This window comes from Lycorma delicatula, chromosome 7 (genome assembly GCF_047948215.1).
Source record: "Lycorma delicatula isolate Av1 chromosome 7, ASM4794821v1, whole genome shotgun sequence".
Classification (NCBI taxonomy): domain Eukaryota; kingdom Metazoa; phylum Arthropoda; class Insecta; order Hemiptera; family Fulgoridae; genus Lycorma; species Lycorma delicatula.
The window spans coordinates 128753789-128774524 of NC_134461.1; the positions used below are offsets into that span (position 1 = coordinate 128753789).

The 20736-nt window shown below is 29.9% G+C and overlaps 1 protein-coding gene across 10 annotated transcripts in view; it reads left to right on the forward strand.

Annotated features, from left to right (window-relative positions):
- Kyat (Kynurenine aminotransferase) overlaps positions 1-20736 on the forward strand; it is a 363126-nt gene that overhangs the window by 313685 nt on the left and 28705 nt on the right. For 8 of the 10 annotated variants that reach the window (XM_075370234.1, XM_075370239.1, XM_075370240.1 and 5 more), the window contains 3 exons: positions 9004-9218; positions 15170-15320; positions 19274-19510. In XM_075370234.1, coding sequence (XP_075226349.1) covers positions 9004-9218; positions 15170-15320; positions 19274-19510 — 603 coding nt within the window. Of the gene's footprint in view, positions 1-6417; positions 6457-6926; positions 7088-9003; positions 9219-15169; positions 15321-19273; positions 19511-20736 lie in introns of those variants that run through there. The other 2 variants (XM_075370235.1, XM_075370241.1) reach the window with 2 other exon arrangements.

Sequence of the window (20736 nt, forward strand, 5' to 3'; positions counted from 1 at the left end):
ATTGATCTAGCCTCCCATGAGGTGCTCTCATAACCCATTCCTCTAGCCTCACATGCTGTCCCCATGGGAAGCCCATTATTGTTAAACAGAAATTTTTTTAATTTATTTAATGTAAAATTAATTCTATTATTTTTGTAATATTCATTCAGTTGATTCTAATAATTCAGTTCACACAGTGATAGAGGCTCACAGATCATTAATTCAGTTCATTAAAGTTAGTGCTTTAGCTGGCAAATCTCCATTACTGCATATATGTATGGTTTTTTCTTAGGGATTTTTCGAGATGAAATATATCTAAAAACCTCAGTTATGCCAGGAAACATGAGTAAAAATTTGGTTGCAATTGATAGAGTAGTTTTTTTGTTTATCCTGAACAAACAAAAACCCTTTTTCTCTTTATATAATATTATAGATAAGTAGTGAATCTGATGATCCAAATTATTTTTGATCTTGAATTTTACTCTTAAATAGATTTTTTTTTACGATAGATAAAAAAATACTATTGATTTATAAAATATTATCTTTATTTTTACGATGTAAATAGAATGTTTTGTATCGTACTTAAATGTTTTATTTTATAAAACACATGATAAGATAATAACATAATTTACAATACATAGGTTTTGCACAAGTACCATTAGTACTTGCTTATGACCCGTTGACTAAAATTAAAATATTTATATGATAAAATAATTTACAATACTTATACTAGATACACACACCATGATAGTGTACACTATATTCATTCCTCTAGTTTGAAGATTAAATATCTATTTCTTCATCATATATTTGAATAGAAATTCCTTGGTCTTCAATACATTTGGACTAAATTTGCTTAGTAGATCTTGCCTTATTCTAGAGTTCAGGGTATTCAAACTTGTTAATTTGGTAAATTTCTTCTGAAAATTTCCTTATCGCACCTTGGGAACTGTACTATATCATCTTTTATATTTGTAGTGTAATGGCTTTGAATAATTTTCCCATACATATTATTGCAGACATTGTGCTTTACTATCACAAGACAGTATATAATCTTTATGCTGATCAACCCGCTTCTGTTGTATAATTGTCTTGTCAGGAAAGTGCAGTCGGTTTTAAACACTTTTAATGATTTGCTTGTGAATTACATTCATAGATGAGAGAACATTGTCTCCCCAGGCAACAATGCTATATTGGAAAATATAATAAACTATTTCATAATATACTGGTAATGCTTGTTTCCCATTGATGATATTCCTGAGTTTTTTAAATTAAATAGTACAGTTATTATAGTCTTTTTGTCAAATATTGTATTTGATGATTCAGTTTCAAGTGGCTGTCAACAAAACTTCCTAGATATTTTGCGCATTTCTCTTTTCCGTAAGCTCAATGTGTTGTTATTGATGTTTATTCTAACGTCTAGTGATGCCCGTAATTGTATCTTCATAGCATCCAAACTGCATGTATATGAACTTGTTGACATTTACTGAAAATTTATTGCCTTTGAACTGATTCTTTTGAAATTTGTTTTGAGTTTTTTCAAGTAGCTTGTTCCGGTTATTAGCCTCAAGAAAGATAGCTTTGTCATCGGCGTAAGAAATTACTTCACAATCACCACAGTCATCATAAAAATCATAGAAAAATAGTGTAAATAAAAGTGGGCCCAGTATACTGCCATTTCAATGCTGAAATTTTTACCGATTCTTGTTTTCTGTGTTCTGTTAGAGAAGTAGTTTTTAAGCAGCGTATGTGCATTGCTTCTAAAATCTAATCCATGCAATTTTTGTAATAAAATATTGAGATGAATAGAATTAATATGAAATGGATTATATTAATTTGCACCACTCTATATGCGTTTAGTTATATACATAACAGGTGTGTGTTGAAACATCTTTTGTTTTGACTTATCTGATTAGTCAATTTTCAAATTATTTGAGAGTATCTTTTACATTGATTTAAATATCTTTTTGGAATAGATGAAGCAAAGTAATTCTATACAGTAAACTATATTTCTGAAATCAATCTTATTCTGCCCAGAAAGTACTAATATTAATTAAGACAGAATAAGATGAAATAGCAACAATAATGTAAACATTTTTATTCAACTAAATTTAAATTGTAGATTTAATTTTCTTTAAACATAGGTTGTTCAAAACCGCTGTATATTGTTATATTATTGAATGTGTTAACTTTCACGAAACCCAACAGTTTAGGTTAAACTAATTTAATCACTATAGGGTCGTGTATTTACGTGCGCACGTGTGTGATTTTAAAAGATAATATTTTAAGTAAAATAAATTGTATATTTTAATTCTAAAATATAATATAATAAAACCTATACTTTTTTTGTGTAGGTAAAACTAGCTCACTTAGTGATACAACCATTGTTAATTTTAAAATAAAAACTTTTTCAAGAGCATGAACACGTTTAGAAATATAGAAATTTACAGTCAAATTGTTTGGAATATTAATAAATGTGAATAAATAAATCCTTTATTTTCATACATTTTATAGATCATTTCATGAACGGGTAGATGTGCTATTCCATAGATAATAGAAAGGAACTTTTCCCAGCATTTGCCTGGATAGATCAAAGGAGACCCGTAAAATTTTGATCGCAGCAATATCACAAAATGTACAGTTATAAAATAGATAATACATATTATTAAAAACAATTATTATTTAAAATATAAACATGTGAAATAATATTAAGGTAGATGTGTGAAAATACTAAGTATATAAGATAACTGTAAGATAATTCACAATTCAGAAGAAGGAATGAAAATTTTTAAACACAAATGTACACATCAAATGGAATGTAGAAAATTCGGGGTGTTTGAAAATTCATTGAGAAGGTAATATTGTTTTTATAAAACAAAATCTTTTACTTTTATTTAAAATAAATTAGCGGTAAATTTATAAAAAAAATGTCTGTGATTTATTAAAAATAAAAACAGAAGTATAAAAAAGACCTTTTATCTTACGCTGAAGTGTATAATGTTGAGTTAAAAGAAAACAGTTCAACTGTCCTATTTGTTATAGGTGAATGTTATTATTTTTTAAGAATAAGTGATTACTCTTTGAGGTAAGTTAACATTTTTAATTTCTAAATATTAGACTACATGATTCATAATTATGCAAGCCAGACAATCTGACATAGTGTATAATAGACACTATAAATGTACTAGCTATTTTCAGATATATAAAAAATGTGTATTTTTGTATGTATTTTTTTGTCCTATAGTGGTGATAATTTATTGTCATCATTCATATAATAAGTATTGTTTTTAGAAAAAAATTGTAATACAAATAGATAAAAAAAAAAAATTAAAACGTTTTTAATCTAAAGGTGGGATCACTTAAAAATTATCGGATAAGGGAATAGTTCCTTTCCATAAATATATCATTTTAACTTATTTTGTGTCTATATTTATGAATGTATAATCCTTGCTAAAAAGAATGGTCACTTATTCTTAAAAATAACAATATCCACCACCTCTAATAAATCGGGACAACAGAATTGTTTTCATGTAACTCAATATAATTCTTTGGCTTACAAAAAAGGTCTTATTGTGCTTCTTTCTGTTGTTGCCAATTTTAATAAATTACTGTACCGTTTAAAAAATCTTCCTACCAATATATTTAAAGTATAATAATTAAAATATTTTCTTTTAATTTTTTACTATTCTGTTTATGAATTTTTAGTATTTTCTCCCCATATTTATTCTTTTCTTTCTTTATTGGTACATTTTAAAACAATGCTAACAAAAAAAAAAAATTATAAAAACCCTGAATTGTGATTAGTTTGTTGTTACTTTTTTATGTTTACTATCTTTAAGCATTTAATATTTTTTCATGTGTATGTAGTTCAAATAATAATATGAATTTCAATCGCATATTTTTTTTATTTTATAATTTATTTATGTAATACCAGGTTACATAGTAACAGCACAGAACATGATGTCAACAGTACTCTCCAGAAATGCCAAGGCATCTGTTCGCAGTCTGGTGTGTAAGTGTACCAGTAAATGTGTAGTCTTGAATAGACTCAGGCCGACCATTCCTGAGATGTGTGGTTAATTGAAACCCAACCGCCAAAGAACACCGGTATCCACGATCTAATATTCAAATCCATATAAAAACAACTGCTTTTACAAGGACTCAAACCGTAGAACTCTAGACTTTGAAAATCAACTGATTTTGCAATAAGTTTAACCGCTAGACTAACCACTAATTGTGTATTTTATGTTGCCGCTGTAATTGAAGTTTTACCGAGTTATCCTTCTATCCATCCAGGCAAGTGCCGATTCAGTCTTTTTTTATTCATTTAGTATCGTATGTATCCATTCTGGATGATTTAATGGACCGATCTGAATAAAAGCTTTATTTTATTTCATATGAAAAGTTTGAATATGTTTTGATCTTGGTTCATATTAATTTCCCATGCAAATCTTATTAAAATCTATAATGTTATTATGTAATGAAAAAAGTAACCGATAATAAATAGCTAATGGTTTACGTAATAAATAGCTAATGGTTTACGTAAGTTTTTTTTTAAACATAAAGACAAAAAGACTATATTGATAAGATTATTTATATTTTTTTATATATTCTAATCTCAAATGTTATTAATATTATGCTAATTCTGAGGTAATTCAGATTTTTATTATTGGTAGTAGGAAAGAGCAAGGAGACTCTACATATTACCAATGCAATTGAGTTTAGAAGTTATGAAAAGAACGGTTAGGATATCACTTTTCTTAATATGAAGGAAAACAATTAAATTTAATTTTAAATTATTTTTGATCTCAGGTTGGCTAACAGTCCTTTATCTCTTTGTTATCAATGAAGCTTATATTTATCTTTGAAAAAGTATGTAGGTTGTAAATATAAGTTCCAGAAAGTTGAATTCATCCGATCTTCACTGGACAAAATGCGGGAGAGAACTGACCATTGACATTGATTTTTTCACTATAGATCTATGTAGGCAGTTTGCAACTTGCAATAAGTTGGCATGTACAGATTTTTTACTGATCTTTAGAATATACTGGTGTTTGATTAAGAGTCATTGCCTGCAGGCCTTGAGATGCTTCTCTGTGTTGATAAAGTGTGTGTCATATATATTTTTTGCAATGCTGTAATCAGAGACAAAAATAAAATAAAAAGTCAATAAAACAGTTACTTAGTGCGATTGTTGATATGTACAAATATAATTAGGTGTTAATAAGGTATGGGAATCCTTATAATAGTCGAACAAAAAAATTAAGTTCAGCAAATCTATCTAGAAACAATTTACTTTTCAGTATAAAACCGCTTAACCCAAAGCAGCCATAGGAGAGCAAACTCAAACAGTTTAAATGGAAAGAGTAGGATTGTGACACATCATATTAAAGGGCAGTGAAAGAAAAAAAAAATTAATTTTACGTAAAAAAACTGTTAGGCTATGACAACCCAATCAAAGTGCTTTTTAACTAAAAAGTGATCTACAGTACATTCCAAGTAGTACTGACTGTTTCTACCTCAAAAAAAGCATTTATAATTTTTTTTGTAGTCTTTCATAGTTATTTAAGCGGTTCTATTAATCACTTTTGAAAATAGCTGTGAAAAATATTATAAATGGATGCTATTTTGGTTAGGGTTTTCATAATTTGAAGTTTTTCATAATTTTATTTTATCATGATTATTTACAACTATGGGTCACACAACCTTGCCTTTTCTATTTAAAATTTATATTTATTCTCCATGGGGGCTTGGGGTTGTGGTAGGTCATACCTCAAAACAAACTATTTTAAGGTAGTAACATTTGCTAAAATTTTTACTTTTAGGTTTTAACTGTTCAAAAGTTATTTACTTGTACTTTATTGATTCTGTGTGTGTGCTTATGAATACGTGCGCGTGTATTTACATATGATGAAATAAAAAAGGGGAATAATAATTTTTTTTTATTTAAAGTAAAATTAAAAACAGTTATATTTATTTAGTTTTTTCTCATTTTTCAATAAAAAATAACTTCATTTGTTCATGAAAAATCACAGATATCTTAGGTTATAAACAAAAGTGGAATTATGTAGATAACATTTTATATTAGAATTTTAGAGTATTTGTAAAAAAAGGATTTTGTTCATAGATTACTTTCAGTTACACTTGTGTTTCTTATGTAGTCAAATGATAATTTAAGGTGGTTATTGCTTGACAGTAATGCTGCTGAAAAAGTTGAAAAAATGTACTTTTCATTCTTGATGATTATTATGTATCTTTCATGCCTGGAATAAATTAGGGAGTGAAGTATTTTTCAAAGACGCTATCGAGGACGATGTCTTATGATAGTTGTGATGTATGCCATAAGTTTATTTATATAAGTTAATGTATAATGTATGTCAGCTGGTGTCTGCAGAAATGAGGACTATCTGCTTATCTATATTTCTTAACTAATCGTTTGTAGTTCAAACACTCATGAAGATAAGTTTACATATAAAAGTAAATATACGTTTTTTTTCCTACCTTTAATCGTATCTTTATTTCATAATAAATCTGTGATGATACATTTGTTTTAGGTTTTGATAAAAGCACTCTATATATTTTAATATAATTAATTATTTAATCATGACTTGCATTTTAAAATTGTTTAACTTATTTCTTGGTTAACATTGTAAAGGATTTTATTGAAAATATGTTTTTATTGCTTAGATAAATAGAATAATTTGGTGTTAAAATAATGGTATTTAATAATTGGTAATAATTAAATAACACTGGTAATTAGTATTTGAGTTTATTCTACAGTGTTACGATGCAAAATTAATGATTGATTTTTTCTTATCAGTTGATATCACAATTAAAAATGTCATATCATGTTTAATTTACATCATCGTTATTTTTTCTCTATATATTGATTATCATATGTGTGATTTGACAGTTTTCAATAGAATCGTAAATACAGTTACATCGGTACTATAAGCTCTTGGTGAAATTTTTAACTAAATATATACTAGTTATTTTAATTTAATATTAGTATTTGTCTTTTAGTTAAATATACAGTGATTTATTTCATTTAAAAGATAAAAAGAGTGATTTTATTTAATTTACAAACCATGGATGAGCTAACTTGCAGGTATACATACGTATATGAATAAAAATTTTACGTATTAAAATGTTAATTTTGAATTAAATATTTAAATGTTAGTACAAACTTAAATTAATTATAAAATGTAAATTCCATGTAGGATGCTTTATTTGCTTGAGGAAAAAATAACGAATAAGAATATTATTTTATCAAAATTCAGAAAGGATTAAGTTTTCAGTTCTATCCATTTATGTGTGTTCAAGCCTTCCTCTACACCAAACGGTCCAATTTTGATAATTCAGTAATCGAGTGTAAGCCTTATAATTTGATTATATAATTTTACTTATACCATCTACTCATAACTTTTGAATATTGCAATCCTTATATACTTTTTTCCTGTTTAGCCTTCGGGAATCACCGTCAGGTATTACTTCAGAGGATGAATGAGGATGATATGTACGAGTGTAAATGAAGTGTAGTCTTGTACAGTCTCTGGTCAGCCATTTCTGAGATGTGTGGTTAATTGAACCGGTATCCACAATCTAGTATTCAAATCCATATACAAGTTCCTTTTCTAGGATTTGAACGCTGGAACTCTCGATTTCGAAATCAGCTGATTTGCAAAGATGTGTTCACCACTAGATCAACTCGGTGGGTTAATCCTTATATTGTGATGTGAAGTAACTTTACTTGGATTGGGGTAGAGTGTTCAGTTTAGGAAATTATTTTATTTTATAATGGCCCCATTTTTTTTCTGGATCATCGGCTGTAGACTCATGTATGTTGTACCTTTAAAATATTTCATGCTGTCATTGGCTCTGGTATTTTATTTATTTTAATGAAAACTCCAATTTTTTTCTGATTTTAGGATTTTAAGGTGTAACCATGTCATTGCGCTGAAAAATATGTATAATGATTTTACATTATTTTAGATATGATTTTTTAAAGTAATCTTGCTGAGAAGCATATGGCTTTGGTGATCCTGAAAGGGATCAAAATCCATTTTAGTAGTAGCAGATGCCACTGGTTAATGATAGAAATTACTGCTGTAGTTTCCAAGAAAATATCTTGTAGTTGCATGAAAATTATAGTTGGTGCCCTTTCTGTTAAAATATTTTGAAGTTGAAAGATTCCTCTGAATAAAATTACCGGTTTAGGGGAGGACGCTTAAGATAATTTATTAAAAATAGTATAGGTTTAGATAGAGAATGGAGTACGTAATTTTTAAAAAAAGAATAAGACTCATAATTTAATAAAAGAAAGTAGGTTAAGTTTAATTGTAGGAATTAGTATAGCGAGTTGAAGTGATTTTTTTATTTCAAGGAATTAGAGTGTTAAGGTCTCCAAAATTAGTTTATTAATGGAAGGACGAATAGGATGTTAAAGCTGTAAGTTGAACAAAAGAATGAAAAAGTTAAGTGAATAATTGAAAATACATAGTAAAAATATGCTGAAATTGAAACATAATGCTGTAGAAGTGCAAAAATTCAATCAAGAAACCGATAGAAAAGTATTCATTTTAAATATATTTTTGATAAGTTGACATAAGCTGATAAATATTGTTTTATAAGTATATGTAACTGTTTTAAAATTTCATTCTTGTTTTTTAAGAATAAAAAAAAAGAAGAAATTCTTAATCTTATCATGGTTAGATTTTAGTTTACTGTATCTCTAGTGAAAATATGTAAATAACTTGAATTATATTTTATTTTATCGACTCTTTTATCTTAATATTTATTTGTTTTAGATCCACAAAAAATTTTTTTTTGTAGTTCCTAATTTACTAACTATATTTATTAATTTACTTCTTTTATATGTTGTAGTCATGAAAACCTGTTATCAGTAAAGTTAATTATGCAGCTACAATTCTTATTACTTTTAATCTTCTTCTTTATTACTTTTAATCTTCTACGTACCAATTACATATTATCTATTTAAGTAACATGTTATTAATTATTTTGTAGATGCTGAGTGTTGTTCATAGTGTGAAGTCATTGAACACATTATATCACAGTGTTAAACCGATTTTAGAAGAAACTTTGCCGCTGTTAAGTAGTCAGTCCTTTTCAACCAATACAGTTTTAGGTGTAAAACAGTCTCAATTAAAAACAACAGGTGAAATGAGTAAAGACAAGTTTTCTCTACCTCAACGTTATTGTGGATTTGGAAGTAGTGTTTGGTAAATAATTTTCAATCTGTTTATTTATTTATTATTTTTAATTGATTTTTAGTGTTAAAGATAAATTTTTCTGTACATGTAGGTGTGTATGTATGCACATGCGCGCGCACGCGTGAGTTATTTATTCACCATCCATACTTTTCAGGTTAATAAAAAAAAAAGAAAAAGTATCTGCAATTTGTTGTTCTGTATGTGAATAAATAAATATAAAATAAAAATCTAGGGATCAATTATTTGGAGTTTGTAGATAATTTAGCAATTTTTTCAGAAACTGTAGTAAACCAACAGATTAAATAAACTAAAAGAAATAGGATGAAAACTAGCTTGCAAAGATCATTTAAGAAAACTAAATTGATGACCAATATAAAAACCTTACCGATGCAAAATATGGAAAGATCAATAGAGCAAAAAGCTTCAAATATCTAAAGGAAATAATCCAGAAAATCAGACCGGACAAAGAAGCTAACAAAGTCAGAGCTAGATAAAATGGAACTAGCGTTTCAATTATAAAACAGTTGTATGACTTTCTGTCACATGGGTAAAGTTGCATTCCAGAAACGTTCTACAGCTGTGGGTTGTTTCTGATGCATGGTTTACACACATAATTTGATTTAAAATATTTATTATTTTATTAAAATGTAATATGTTTTTGTTTATTTAATTCAATGATTCTATTTAAACCAAGGCACACTGTATTTAATTCACGCAGATATGGTGGTACTGACGGTGACGGTTGGTACTAACTAAGCTAATGTAATTCCACAACTTAGAAAGAAAAAATTTTGCTTGTATGGTCAGAAGACTGGTGTAGCCAAGAGGCTTACACACCAATACTGAGTCGATCGAATTTGAGACCCTGCCACATCGAGTTGCTTTTTTACAATTTAAATATTATTCATTTATTTAATTCTACTGCTCACCTGTGACGTCACAACATAGCAGACAACTACAACAGCATTTTTGGGGAAGGGGTGTGATTTTGAAAAAAATTGTTTTTCTGATATTGTTATTTTTTAATTGTTAACAAATGTGCCTAAGAAAAATATGACCTAATTAGGTGATATCTCAAGATACTGAGGGGGACTTTGCTGTATAGCCTCACTTCCTTGACCTTTTAAGTTGAAAATTTAATGGCATTAATGCCCCATAGGCCGAGATAATCTGACCAAGTTTGGTTAAAATCGGTTCAGTAGTTCTTGAGATATAAGGTGATTCAGAGGCTAACACTGAAACATATATACAAACATTAACAGCTGGAAAATTTCCATCTGGTTTTTTGGGTTCCTTAGATGTTAAAACATTATTTTGGGCGAAAACCGCATATGCCCAAACTGGACTTGATTACAATACTTTCCCTTCTATCTAGACAGAAAAGTAAAAAGGATATGAATAGTAAAAAAAAAGTGTATTAAAAAAAAATTAGACATTACAGTGCAGTTCTTATAAACCAGAACGCCTACATGCAGCTCAGTATTTTTTCTTAATGAGGAAAGGAGAAAAATAGAGAATTGGGAAAGAAAGAAAGGAAAATCCTTTAAAAGATCTTGGGAACCGAAAAACAAAGAAGAGGATATAGAAAAAAGTACAAAGAAATTTATTTGGAAAATAAAAGACTATGACACAATTAGAAAAAGAAGAGTAATGTTTAATGGAATGTTTATTTCAGATGCATGAGAACAGATTAATTAAGAAAATATTAGACATTTCAACTCTGATTGTAAATTGGTCTGTAAATGAATAAATGGATATTCCATATTAATTAACAAATTTTCAAATATTTTATTGTATTACTATTTTTGATTTTGATGATTTGGTATAACTTCCCACCTTGTAATGGCCAAAAAATATTAAAAAAAAAAAATTTTTGTTGAGTAATAGACTATTTTCTATGTAACTAAATTTTCATCACTTTTTCCATGAGCTGAAGCATTCTTATTTTATATCATACAGAGATAAAAAAGGGCTTTTTGGAAAGAGTAAAGCTGGAACTTTATCTTAAAAATTTATTTTGTTACATAACAAAATCTTGTAATATTTACTAAAGTTACGTTTAAAAATTGTTGTTTTTTTTTTTAAATTTTGAGCCTAAAATAAATAATGAAGGGCTTAGGGTAAAAGGCGTTTATTTTTTACCTTTAAACAGGTGGCAAAACTCTGAAATAATTACAGCAGTAAGTAATTTTATATTTACTTAAAACTATATAAAATTTATTTTGTTACTCAAAATAAATTTTTGTCGACAAGTAATGAAGCCAAAAAAACCGCTAAAAACAGCATTCCTTCTAACCATAAACAATTTATCCAAAAATAGTGATGATATGTATTTTTTCAGATTATAAAATTTATAACTAAACTCATTAGAATGAATAAACTGATAATTAATAAATAGTCAATTACAGAATGATATATAATAATTACAAAATGATAATTCAAATACATTAACAAGTTGTTCAATTCACTTTTATCTTATTTTACTTCTGCTAATGGAAGCTTAGTGCTCCTGCCATATTTTTGAGTAGAACTGATAAGTCCTCATTCATCTTTGGTGTAATATTGGGTCCTCTTCCAGTAGTCAATAGAAAAAGCTCTGAAGGCATGAGAATCTTTAAAATATTTTCCAGTTGTAGCCATGTTTGATTATCCTTCAATGATTTCTTGAATGAAGACCCTGTGAATGGAAAAAGTGTATTTGATAATCCTCTTCAATTCCATATTTGACTTCCATGACTTCGCCTAAACACCACTTGCCATCGTATATGCAGCACACATAATTTTTACATATTATATATGTGTTTCAGTATTAGCCTCTAAATCACCTTATATCTCTAGAATTAATGAACAGATTTTGACCAAATTTGGTCAGATTACCTCTGTATATGGGGCATTAATGCCATTAAATTTTCAACTTAAAAAGTCAAGGAAGTGGAGCTATACAGCAAGGTCACCCTTGAGATATCACCTAATTAGGTCATATTTTTCTTAGGCACATTTGTTAAAAATTAAAAAAATAGTAATATCAGAAAAAAAATGTTTTCCAAAATCACACCCCTTCCCAAAAAAAATGCTGTTGTAGTTTTCTGCTACGTTGTGACATCACAGGTGAGCAGTAGAATTAAATAAATGAATAATATTTTAAGTGTAAAAAAGCAACTTGATGTGGCAGGGTCTCAAACTCTTAAAAATTTTTTTTAAATATAAAAAAATATTTTTTGGCCACTAAAAGGTGGGTAATTATCATATAACAAATATCAAAATCAAAAATAGTGATGCACTGATCATTTGTTGAATTAAAATGGAATACCCCTAAAATAAATTAAATAATATGTAGAAGTTTAAGAAAAAAAATGAGCTTTAAAGAAAAAAAATGGTAAGGAAAACTTTTAGAGAAAAGTTGAAGAAATTTATGGTCTCCAGAATGTAGAAAAGAAAAAGACCAAAAACACCTGTTCAGGAGAAATAAACGGTTTAGTGAATAGTGAAAGAATACTGGAGGATGAGAAAGGAAGTGAAGAAGAAATCACAAATGTTATTTTACGAGATCCAAAGGAGGTCACTATCAGCAATAGAAGAAGTGTAGTTATTATCAATGAAGAATATTAGAAAAGTTAAAAAATGTGGATTGATAGTATATTCTTGCATTATACTGGCATTTGCAGTTTAAAATTTAAACCTCCCTTTGTGGTTAAGTTAAAGATTATTATGAGTGTTATTATCATCAGTTGAGTTATTCTCAATTTCTTATCAAAAGAAGTGCAGTTAAAATTAGCAGGTCCATTGAACTTGCTAATTTTTTGTAAATTTTATAAATTGAGCCTGATAGTGAATCAAATTACTATTATATCTATTTAATTACAATTTTGTGTACAACTTCAAGTCTTTGAGGTTGGTTGTACTGTAGATTGGTGTTTATCATAGCTGTGTCAAACAAATCCTTATGGATTGTTAATCTAGTCATGCAGTAACACTAATGTGTATTGACCAATAGTCAAATGAAATAAAATTTTCAGGAAAGGAGGTTATTTTTAAAAAGCAAAATAAAAAAATATAAAATATTACATTTAAATGGCAGAAAGGCTCCTGGAATAGACGGAATACCTGTAGAATTACTGCGCAATGCAGGTGAGGAAGCGATTGATAGATTATACAAACTGGTGTGTAATATTTATGAAAAAGGAGAATTTCCGTCAGACTTCAAAAAAAGTGTTATAGTAATGATACCAAAGAAAGCAGGGGCAGATAAATGTGAAGAATACAGAACAATTAGTTTAACTAGTCATGCATAAAAAATCTTAACTAGAATTCTATACAGAAGAATTGAGAGGAGAGTGGAAGAAGTGTTAGTAGAAGACCAATTTGGTTTCAGGAAAAGTATAGGGACAAGGGAAGCAATTTTAGGCCTCAGGTTAATAGTAGAAGGAAGATTAAAGAAAAACAAACCAACATACTTGGCGTTTATAGACCTAAAAAAGGCATTCGATAACGTAGACTGGAATAAAATGTTCAACATTTAAAAAAAATTAGGGTTCAAATACGGAGATAGAAGAACAATTGCTAACATGTACAGGAACCAAACAGCAACAGTAACAATTGAAGAACATAAGAAAGAAGCCGTAATAAGAAAGGGAGTCCGACAAGGATGTTCCCTATCTCCGTTACTTTTTAATCTTTATATGGAACTAGCAGTTAATGATGTTAAAGAACAACTTAGATTCGGAGTAACAGTACAAGGTGAAAAGATAAAGATGCTACGATTTGCTGATGATATAGTAATTCTAGCCGAGTGTAAAAAGGATTTAGAAGAAACAATGAACGGCATAGATGAAGTCCTATGCAAGAACTATCGCATGAAAATAAACAAGAAGAAAACAAAAGTAATGAAATGTAGTAGAAATAACAAAGATGGACCACTGAATGTGAAAATAGGAGGAGAAAAGATTATGGAGGTAGAAGAATTTTGTTATTTGGGAAGTAGAATTACTAAAGATGGACGAAGCAGGAGCGATATAAAATGCCGAATAGCACAAGCTAAACGAGCCTTCAGTAAGAAATATAATTTGTTTACATCAAAAATTAATTTAAATGTCAGGAAAAGATTTTTGAAAGTGTATGTTTGGAGTGTCGCTTTATATGGAAGTGAAACTTGGACGATCGGGGTATCTGAGAAGAAAAGATTAGAAGCTTTTGAAATGCGGTGCTATAGGAGAATATTAAAAATCAGACGGGTGGATAAAGTGACAAATGAAGAGGTATTGCGGCAAATAGATGAAGAAAGAAGCATTTGGAAAAATATAGTTAAAAGAAGAGACAGACTTATAGGCCACAAACTAAGGCATCCTGGAATAGTCGCTTTAATATTGGAAGGACAGGTAGAAGGGAAAAATTGTGTAGGCAGGCCACGTTTGGAATATGTAAAACAAATTGTTAAGGATGTAGAATGTAGAGGGTATACTGAAATGAAACGACTAACACTAGATAGGGAATCTTGGAAGCTGCATCAAAGCAGTCAAATGACTGAAGACAAAAAAAAAAAAAAAATATTACAGAAAAGTAGTAAACGAAGCAACCAAGTAATGTACATACAGATTGGATGTGCAGATTCACCTACAAATGCAAGTAAAACCTACCAAATATTACATAAAGAATTAATTTTTATAAACCATCTTATAGAAAAAGACAAGACAACCTGCAAACTTATATGTAATATATAAAAATCATGATCTTAACAAAGGTCAGTGGTATGAAGTTTATAAATTCACAAAATTTGACAAAATGACATATTAACTGAATAAACAATGTATTTTAACATTGTTTATTATTGTTTTAGACAGGTACCACTAATAACAATCCTGCAAGAAATTTCAGCAATGAAGGTAATAAATAGCATCATGAAATCAACTTATTTAGTTAAATGTTAATTCATTTCTATTCATAATTTGTTTTCCTTTTTTTAGGAATGAATTTATTAAACTTGCTGTTGAACATAAACCTTTAAATTTAGGACAAGGATTTCCTGATTTTGCTGCCCCTGAGTACGTAACGAAAGCATTAGCAGATATTGCATTAAGTGATAATGCACTTTTACATCAGTATACAAGAGGTTTTGTAAGTACCTAAATTTATTTTCCATGATTGTATTTTTATATTAAAAGTACTGCATATTGTAGAGTTTAATTTGATTAAAGACATGCTTGGGTTATGGTGATTTTTCACGTTATAACCCAAATGCTACTGTAAACTTAAGTGTATGTCGCCAAATGTCTGTAATGGCATGTGGCACCTTAGAATCTTGAAAAGAGCCATTTGTGTGTCTGATAAGGTAGCATTGAGAAAGGCTGTTGTGTCTGGTCACTGGTCTCTGGTGATTTTGGCTTGGCTCTAGTTTGGGAGTTGTGGTTCGTCCATTGGAATCGGACTGACCTTTTCCTCAGATGGCAGTTGGGTTCCCATTACAGTTTGATAGAGGTGGCCCCGATAGATCTGCAATGTTGGGTCTGTGTTGGTTGTCTTCCACAAGTGTGGCTAAGGAGATTCTCCCCTGAGTGGCGCTTTTTTTTTTTTTTACCTCCGGATCCACTATTAGGAATTTTTCAGAGGATGAGATGAATGATTTGTAGCATGTGTGAAAATGCCATGCCTAACCCGGGACTTGGGATTCGAACCTGGGACCTCTGGATTAAAGGTTGAGATGCTACCACTCGTACCACGGAGGCCGGCCCCAGAGTGGCGCTTCTCCAGCTCCATCCTCACTGGCCGGCCATGTGAGGCCAGCCAAGTCTGCTGCTCGAGTGGAGATATCAGTATCTGCTTGGATGTCCCATATTGGATTGGCCAGAGGGCTTCTTTCTTCTTCTTCTTTTTGGCCTTCTCTTATTTTTGGTCTAGTGCACTTTGATGTAATGCATTATTTTGAAATAAAATTAGAGTTTTTCAATTTTTCTTGTTCTATTCAACTTGTCTTACACTATTTTGTTTAGAATTAAATTCTCTACAAGTTTTGTTTAAAAATTTTATGAGTTTATTACCCATTTAATAAAGTTATTGTATATCAAATATAAAAGAACAGGGTTTTTACCCCAATTTATTGGTTTTCTCATCTCAGATTTCTAAAAAAATACTGCAGTTCTGGAACCTATTTTATTTAATTTTACAGGTAAAAATCCATAAGATGTCTCTAATTCTGTCCCTTAATTAACGTCCTAAAAATTTCAGTATGACCTCATTTCACTGCGGTAACCTGAAATCCAAGTGAAATCTTTCACTAGCTATAAGTCGTCAACTAAGCATTCTAGGACATATGTTTATATGTACTTTTTCTGTATTTTCACAACTAGAATAGGTTATGATAGTTCTGGAAGAACTTTGTGATGTATTCTGTATAATAATTTATGCATTCTTGAACATTATTTTAATTTTTATTTAAGTCAAGTTTGTAATCATAATTGTTTTATTACGTTAATTCCTGTTTTATTTATTAAGCCAAAAGGAGAGTAATATGCTAAGCTGATATTTTGTTCAGTCCTTTGTTGCTTTATACTGGCTACAATCTTAATGATTTAGGTATCATTTGATTGTTTTGACTTGACATATAAGTTATTTTTTTAAAAAAATTAATTGGAAGATAGCTGTGAGGAGCTACCCAAAATTTATTGAAATTTGTAAATATTAATACTACAAAACACTGCAAGCAGGAGTGAATATATTCGTCTTGAACCACTTCAATTTAAGCAATTTGTTATTATTGGCAAGTTTTCATTGCCATGCTTGCTTATATTGTAATTTTTCAGTTATTTATCTGAGACAACAAAATATTTATATCAATTTATGTTTTAAACTTGGTAAAATATCTGCTGAAATGCAGAAAATATTGTGTAAGTCTTTAGTAATGACATTTTACCTAAACACAGACTTATGACTGGTCAAAACCTTTTTAAAATGGCCAAAAGTCTGTTGATGGTGAATGTTAGGAACAAACCACCTATTGGGTTATACCAGAAAATGTAATTGTGTTTTGAAATGCGATTATGGAAGATTGTAGACAGACAATCATTATATCTATAATATTTTGGGATTATTATATGTCACAAAATGTTGTCACTAGAAGTGAATATGTGAAGGACTGCTGCAAAATTCATAGCATGAGTGCAAAGTGATGTACAAAAATCTTATTGGAAAAAAGTTCTGCAATAACCTAAAAAAAAAATACTTTGAAGTGAGGTATCTTCTTTTTAAGGTCATCACAATTGATGAAAGCAACATTTTGCTACTCTAGGCAGCAAGCAGTTCTGAGCTGGATGGCAGAGTGGGGTGTTAATGCTTGGTTAGCTCCTCTGCTCTGTTCGGTTATCAATACACCACAAGTGAGCAAGTTTCGTCATCTGTTCCACAACATATAATCATAAAATTTTTAACTAATGAAAGCATTAAATCTGCAGAAATTTTAACTCGTTTGAAGGTACAGTTTGGGGACACCATACTATCTCAGAACCAAGTGTATACATGGGCCAGACAATTTTAAGGGAAGGTGAGAAAGTGTAGAAAATGAAAGTCATGATCGATTCCCAAGGTCAAGTCTCACAGCTGATAACATCCGTAAGCTTATTGAAGGTGATTGCTGGTTCACTGTTGAAGAAATTGTTTCAGAAGTTGGTATCAGTATGGAAGTGCTCAATGGGACAATTTTTTTGAAGTGCATCATCATGTATGATGAGACATGGGTCCATTATTACACTCCGGAGTCAAAAATGGCGAGTAAGAAGTGGTGAAGGAAGGATAAGGGCTGCCCAATGAAGGCCGAAACCCATCTGTCAGCCGGAAAAGTTCTTGCAACAATTTTTTTTAGAATCTAGGAGAGTTTTACTCATTGATTCTCTCCACAATCAACGAACAGTGAATGTGGCCTACTGTTGCAAGCTGCTACAGTCAACAAAAGTCGCCTACTGAAACAAAAGATGGGTTATCCCCATCAGAGATGTCATCCTTCTCATGGCACCACTAGGCTGCACACCATGATCTTAACAAGAGATAAATTGGTAAAATGCACTGGGAAACCCTCAACCACCCTTCCTACAGTCCAGATTTGTTCCCCTGTGATTATTTTGGTTTGTGCCCTTGAAAGAATCGCTTGGAAGGGAATGATTCGAAAACAGTGGAAACATCGAGGAGCGCATCTAAAATGGTTGACCACTTGTCTTCAAACCTTTTATAAACAAGGAATATTCAAGCTTCCAAGATTGGTAGCTTGGATAAAAATGTCCAGATCATTCAGGAGACTATATAGAGAAATGATGAAGGTATGAATTGTGTATATTATTAATCAATAAGTTTACAAAAAAAAATATTACTGTTTATATTTGAATTGACCCTTGTAGTATGTGATTGTCTGCCAAAAGTCTGTACCTCTTGGTCAGATGATTAATGGAAAATTCTATTGTGTTGACCTAAGGAGACGAAGGGAGGATATGAGAAGAAAATGTACAGATAAGTGACACAGATATAACCCGCCGGGTTGGTCTAATTGTGAACTAGTCATTGCAAATCAGCTGATTTCGAAGTCGAGAGTTCTAAGGTTCAGATCGTAATAAAGGCAGTTACATTTATACGGTTATGAGTGTTAGATTGTGAATACTGGTATTCTTTGGTGGTTGGGTTTCAGTTAACCATAAGATGATGCAAGCTATATACTGTTTTCATCATTTAGCACTTTTTGGTAAAAAACAAAATGCTGTTGTTCTTCATCCACTGTATTCACCCAGCTTGGTTCTTTTTCTCTCAAATTCAAAATCAAGAGATGATTTGATATGATAGAGAAAATTCAAGCTGAATCACATGCGGTGCTCAATACATCAAAAAAGGCTTTTCAAGATACATTTTATTTTATAAATAATTTTAAGATGTGGCTATTAAATCATCAAAACTCAGATAATGGAATTTTACTTTAAATATCTTTGATTTAATTAGTTCAAGCCTTAATATATTTTGTGATATGATGCATTAGGATTTTAAATTGTTAAAGAGAAATTTTTTAAAAAAAATAAATATCTTGTTACGTGTTTCAGGGACATCCAAGATTGGTTCAAGCAATTAGTAAATTATATTCCCAACTGGTAAATAGAGAAATAAATCCTCTCACTGAAGTTTTGATCACCAGTGGAGCTTATGAAGCTTTATTTAGTTGTATACAAGGTCATACCAAACCTGGAGATGAAGTGATTATTATTGAACCATTTTTTGATTGTTATGAACCAATGGTTGTTGCTGGAGGTGGAGTTCCTGTTTTCATTCCTTTACGACCGGTAATTATTATTATTATTTTTTCTAAATTTTTTAAGTTCTTGAAGAACTATAAGTATTTAGAAGATATTTATCTTTTATTTGAGAACTATTTTTTAATTAAATTAATTTTTAGTATATGGAGGAAAGTTCTAAGGATGTTTAGTTTTTCTTTCTCATGAGTGAAGTATTTAAGAGAAAACTTTTGTTAGTGAAAAGAATTTTGGTGGATTTGTTAAGAAGATGTGTTCCTTTATCTGAACTGTTGTTTTTTAAGAACATGAATCTGTGGGCCTGTTCTTCTTTTACTCGATGAAGGTAACAACCTTTTTACGCTTTGATTAAGTGTAGATTGCTTTTTTCACATTTTGTATAAGCACTGAACTACAATTAATCTTGCTGTATATTAATTCTAGAAGCCTGCTCCTAAATTTTAGTGTTTTATCAAGAATAGCTGAAAATATATATATATATATATATTTTTCCATTTTTTTAAAGATTTTAAATTAGTGGCCCCTTTGCTGTTCCACAGCATTATTACAAAGTAATGTTATATATTTTTGAAAAATCTGCTAAAAACCTATTCCATTTATAACATGTCTCACCACAAACCCCCTTGCTTTTTTCCTTTGTTTCCTACCACTAGTAAAATGTATGCTGAAGACCTATTTCCAGTCAATCCAAACATTCTACTGGGTGGATTTCACTAACTGTTTTTTTATTCTGCTCAAAATGGTCCACAGGTATGTCATCAAGCATTGACAGACCTTTGGAATGATTTACCTGTGAGTAATAATCGCAGAAAGTTTTTCAGTTAAGGAACAAACAAGGATTTTTTTAGGATTTCTTAGAGGAGACTCAAGTTTTGGGTCTCTTGATGACACTAGATGACAAATATGCGGGTCATTTCGAGCAGAATAAAAAATAATCAGCCCAATCTGCCCAGTAGATGAACTGGAAATAGGTTTTGAGCCCAGTTTTTTTAATATGTTAGGGGTCAATCCATTTGAAGTGGTGGTTGCTTGACGATTCAAAAAAAAATTGAAACTTACCCACTTGTTTCCTACATGTCTCAGGACCTTAAAACTATTTTTTTTTTTAATTTTTTATTTAAGCAGTTTACCTGTGGCTGCCATTTTTGTTACAGTGTGCACACCTATTTTTGTGATTGTAGGGGTTTATAGAAAAAATCATAACTAAAAAATTATATTGGTACTGGAAGGATGAAACAAAAAGCAATTAATTAATA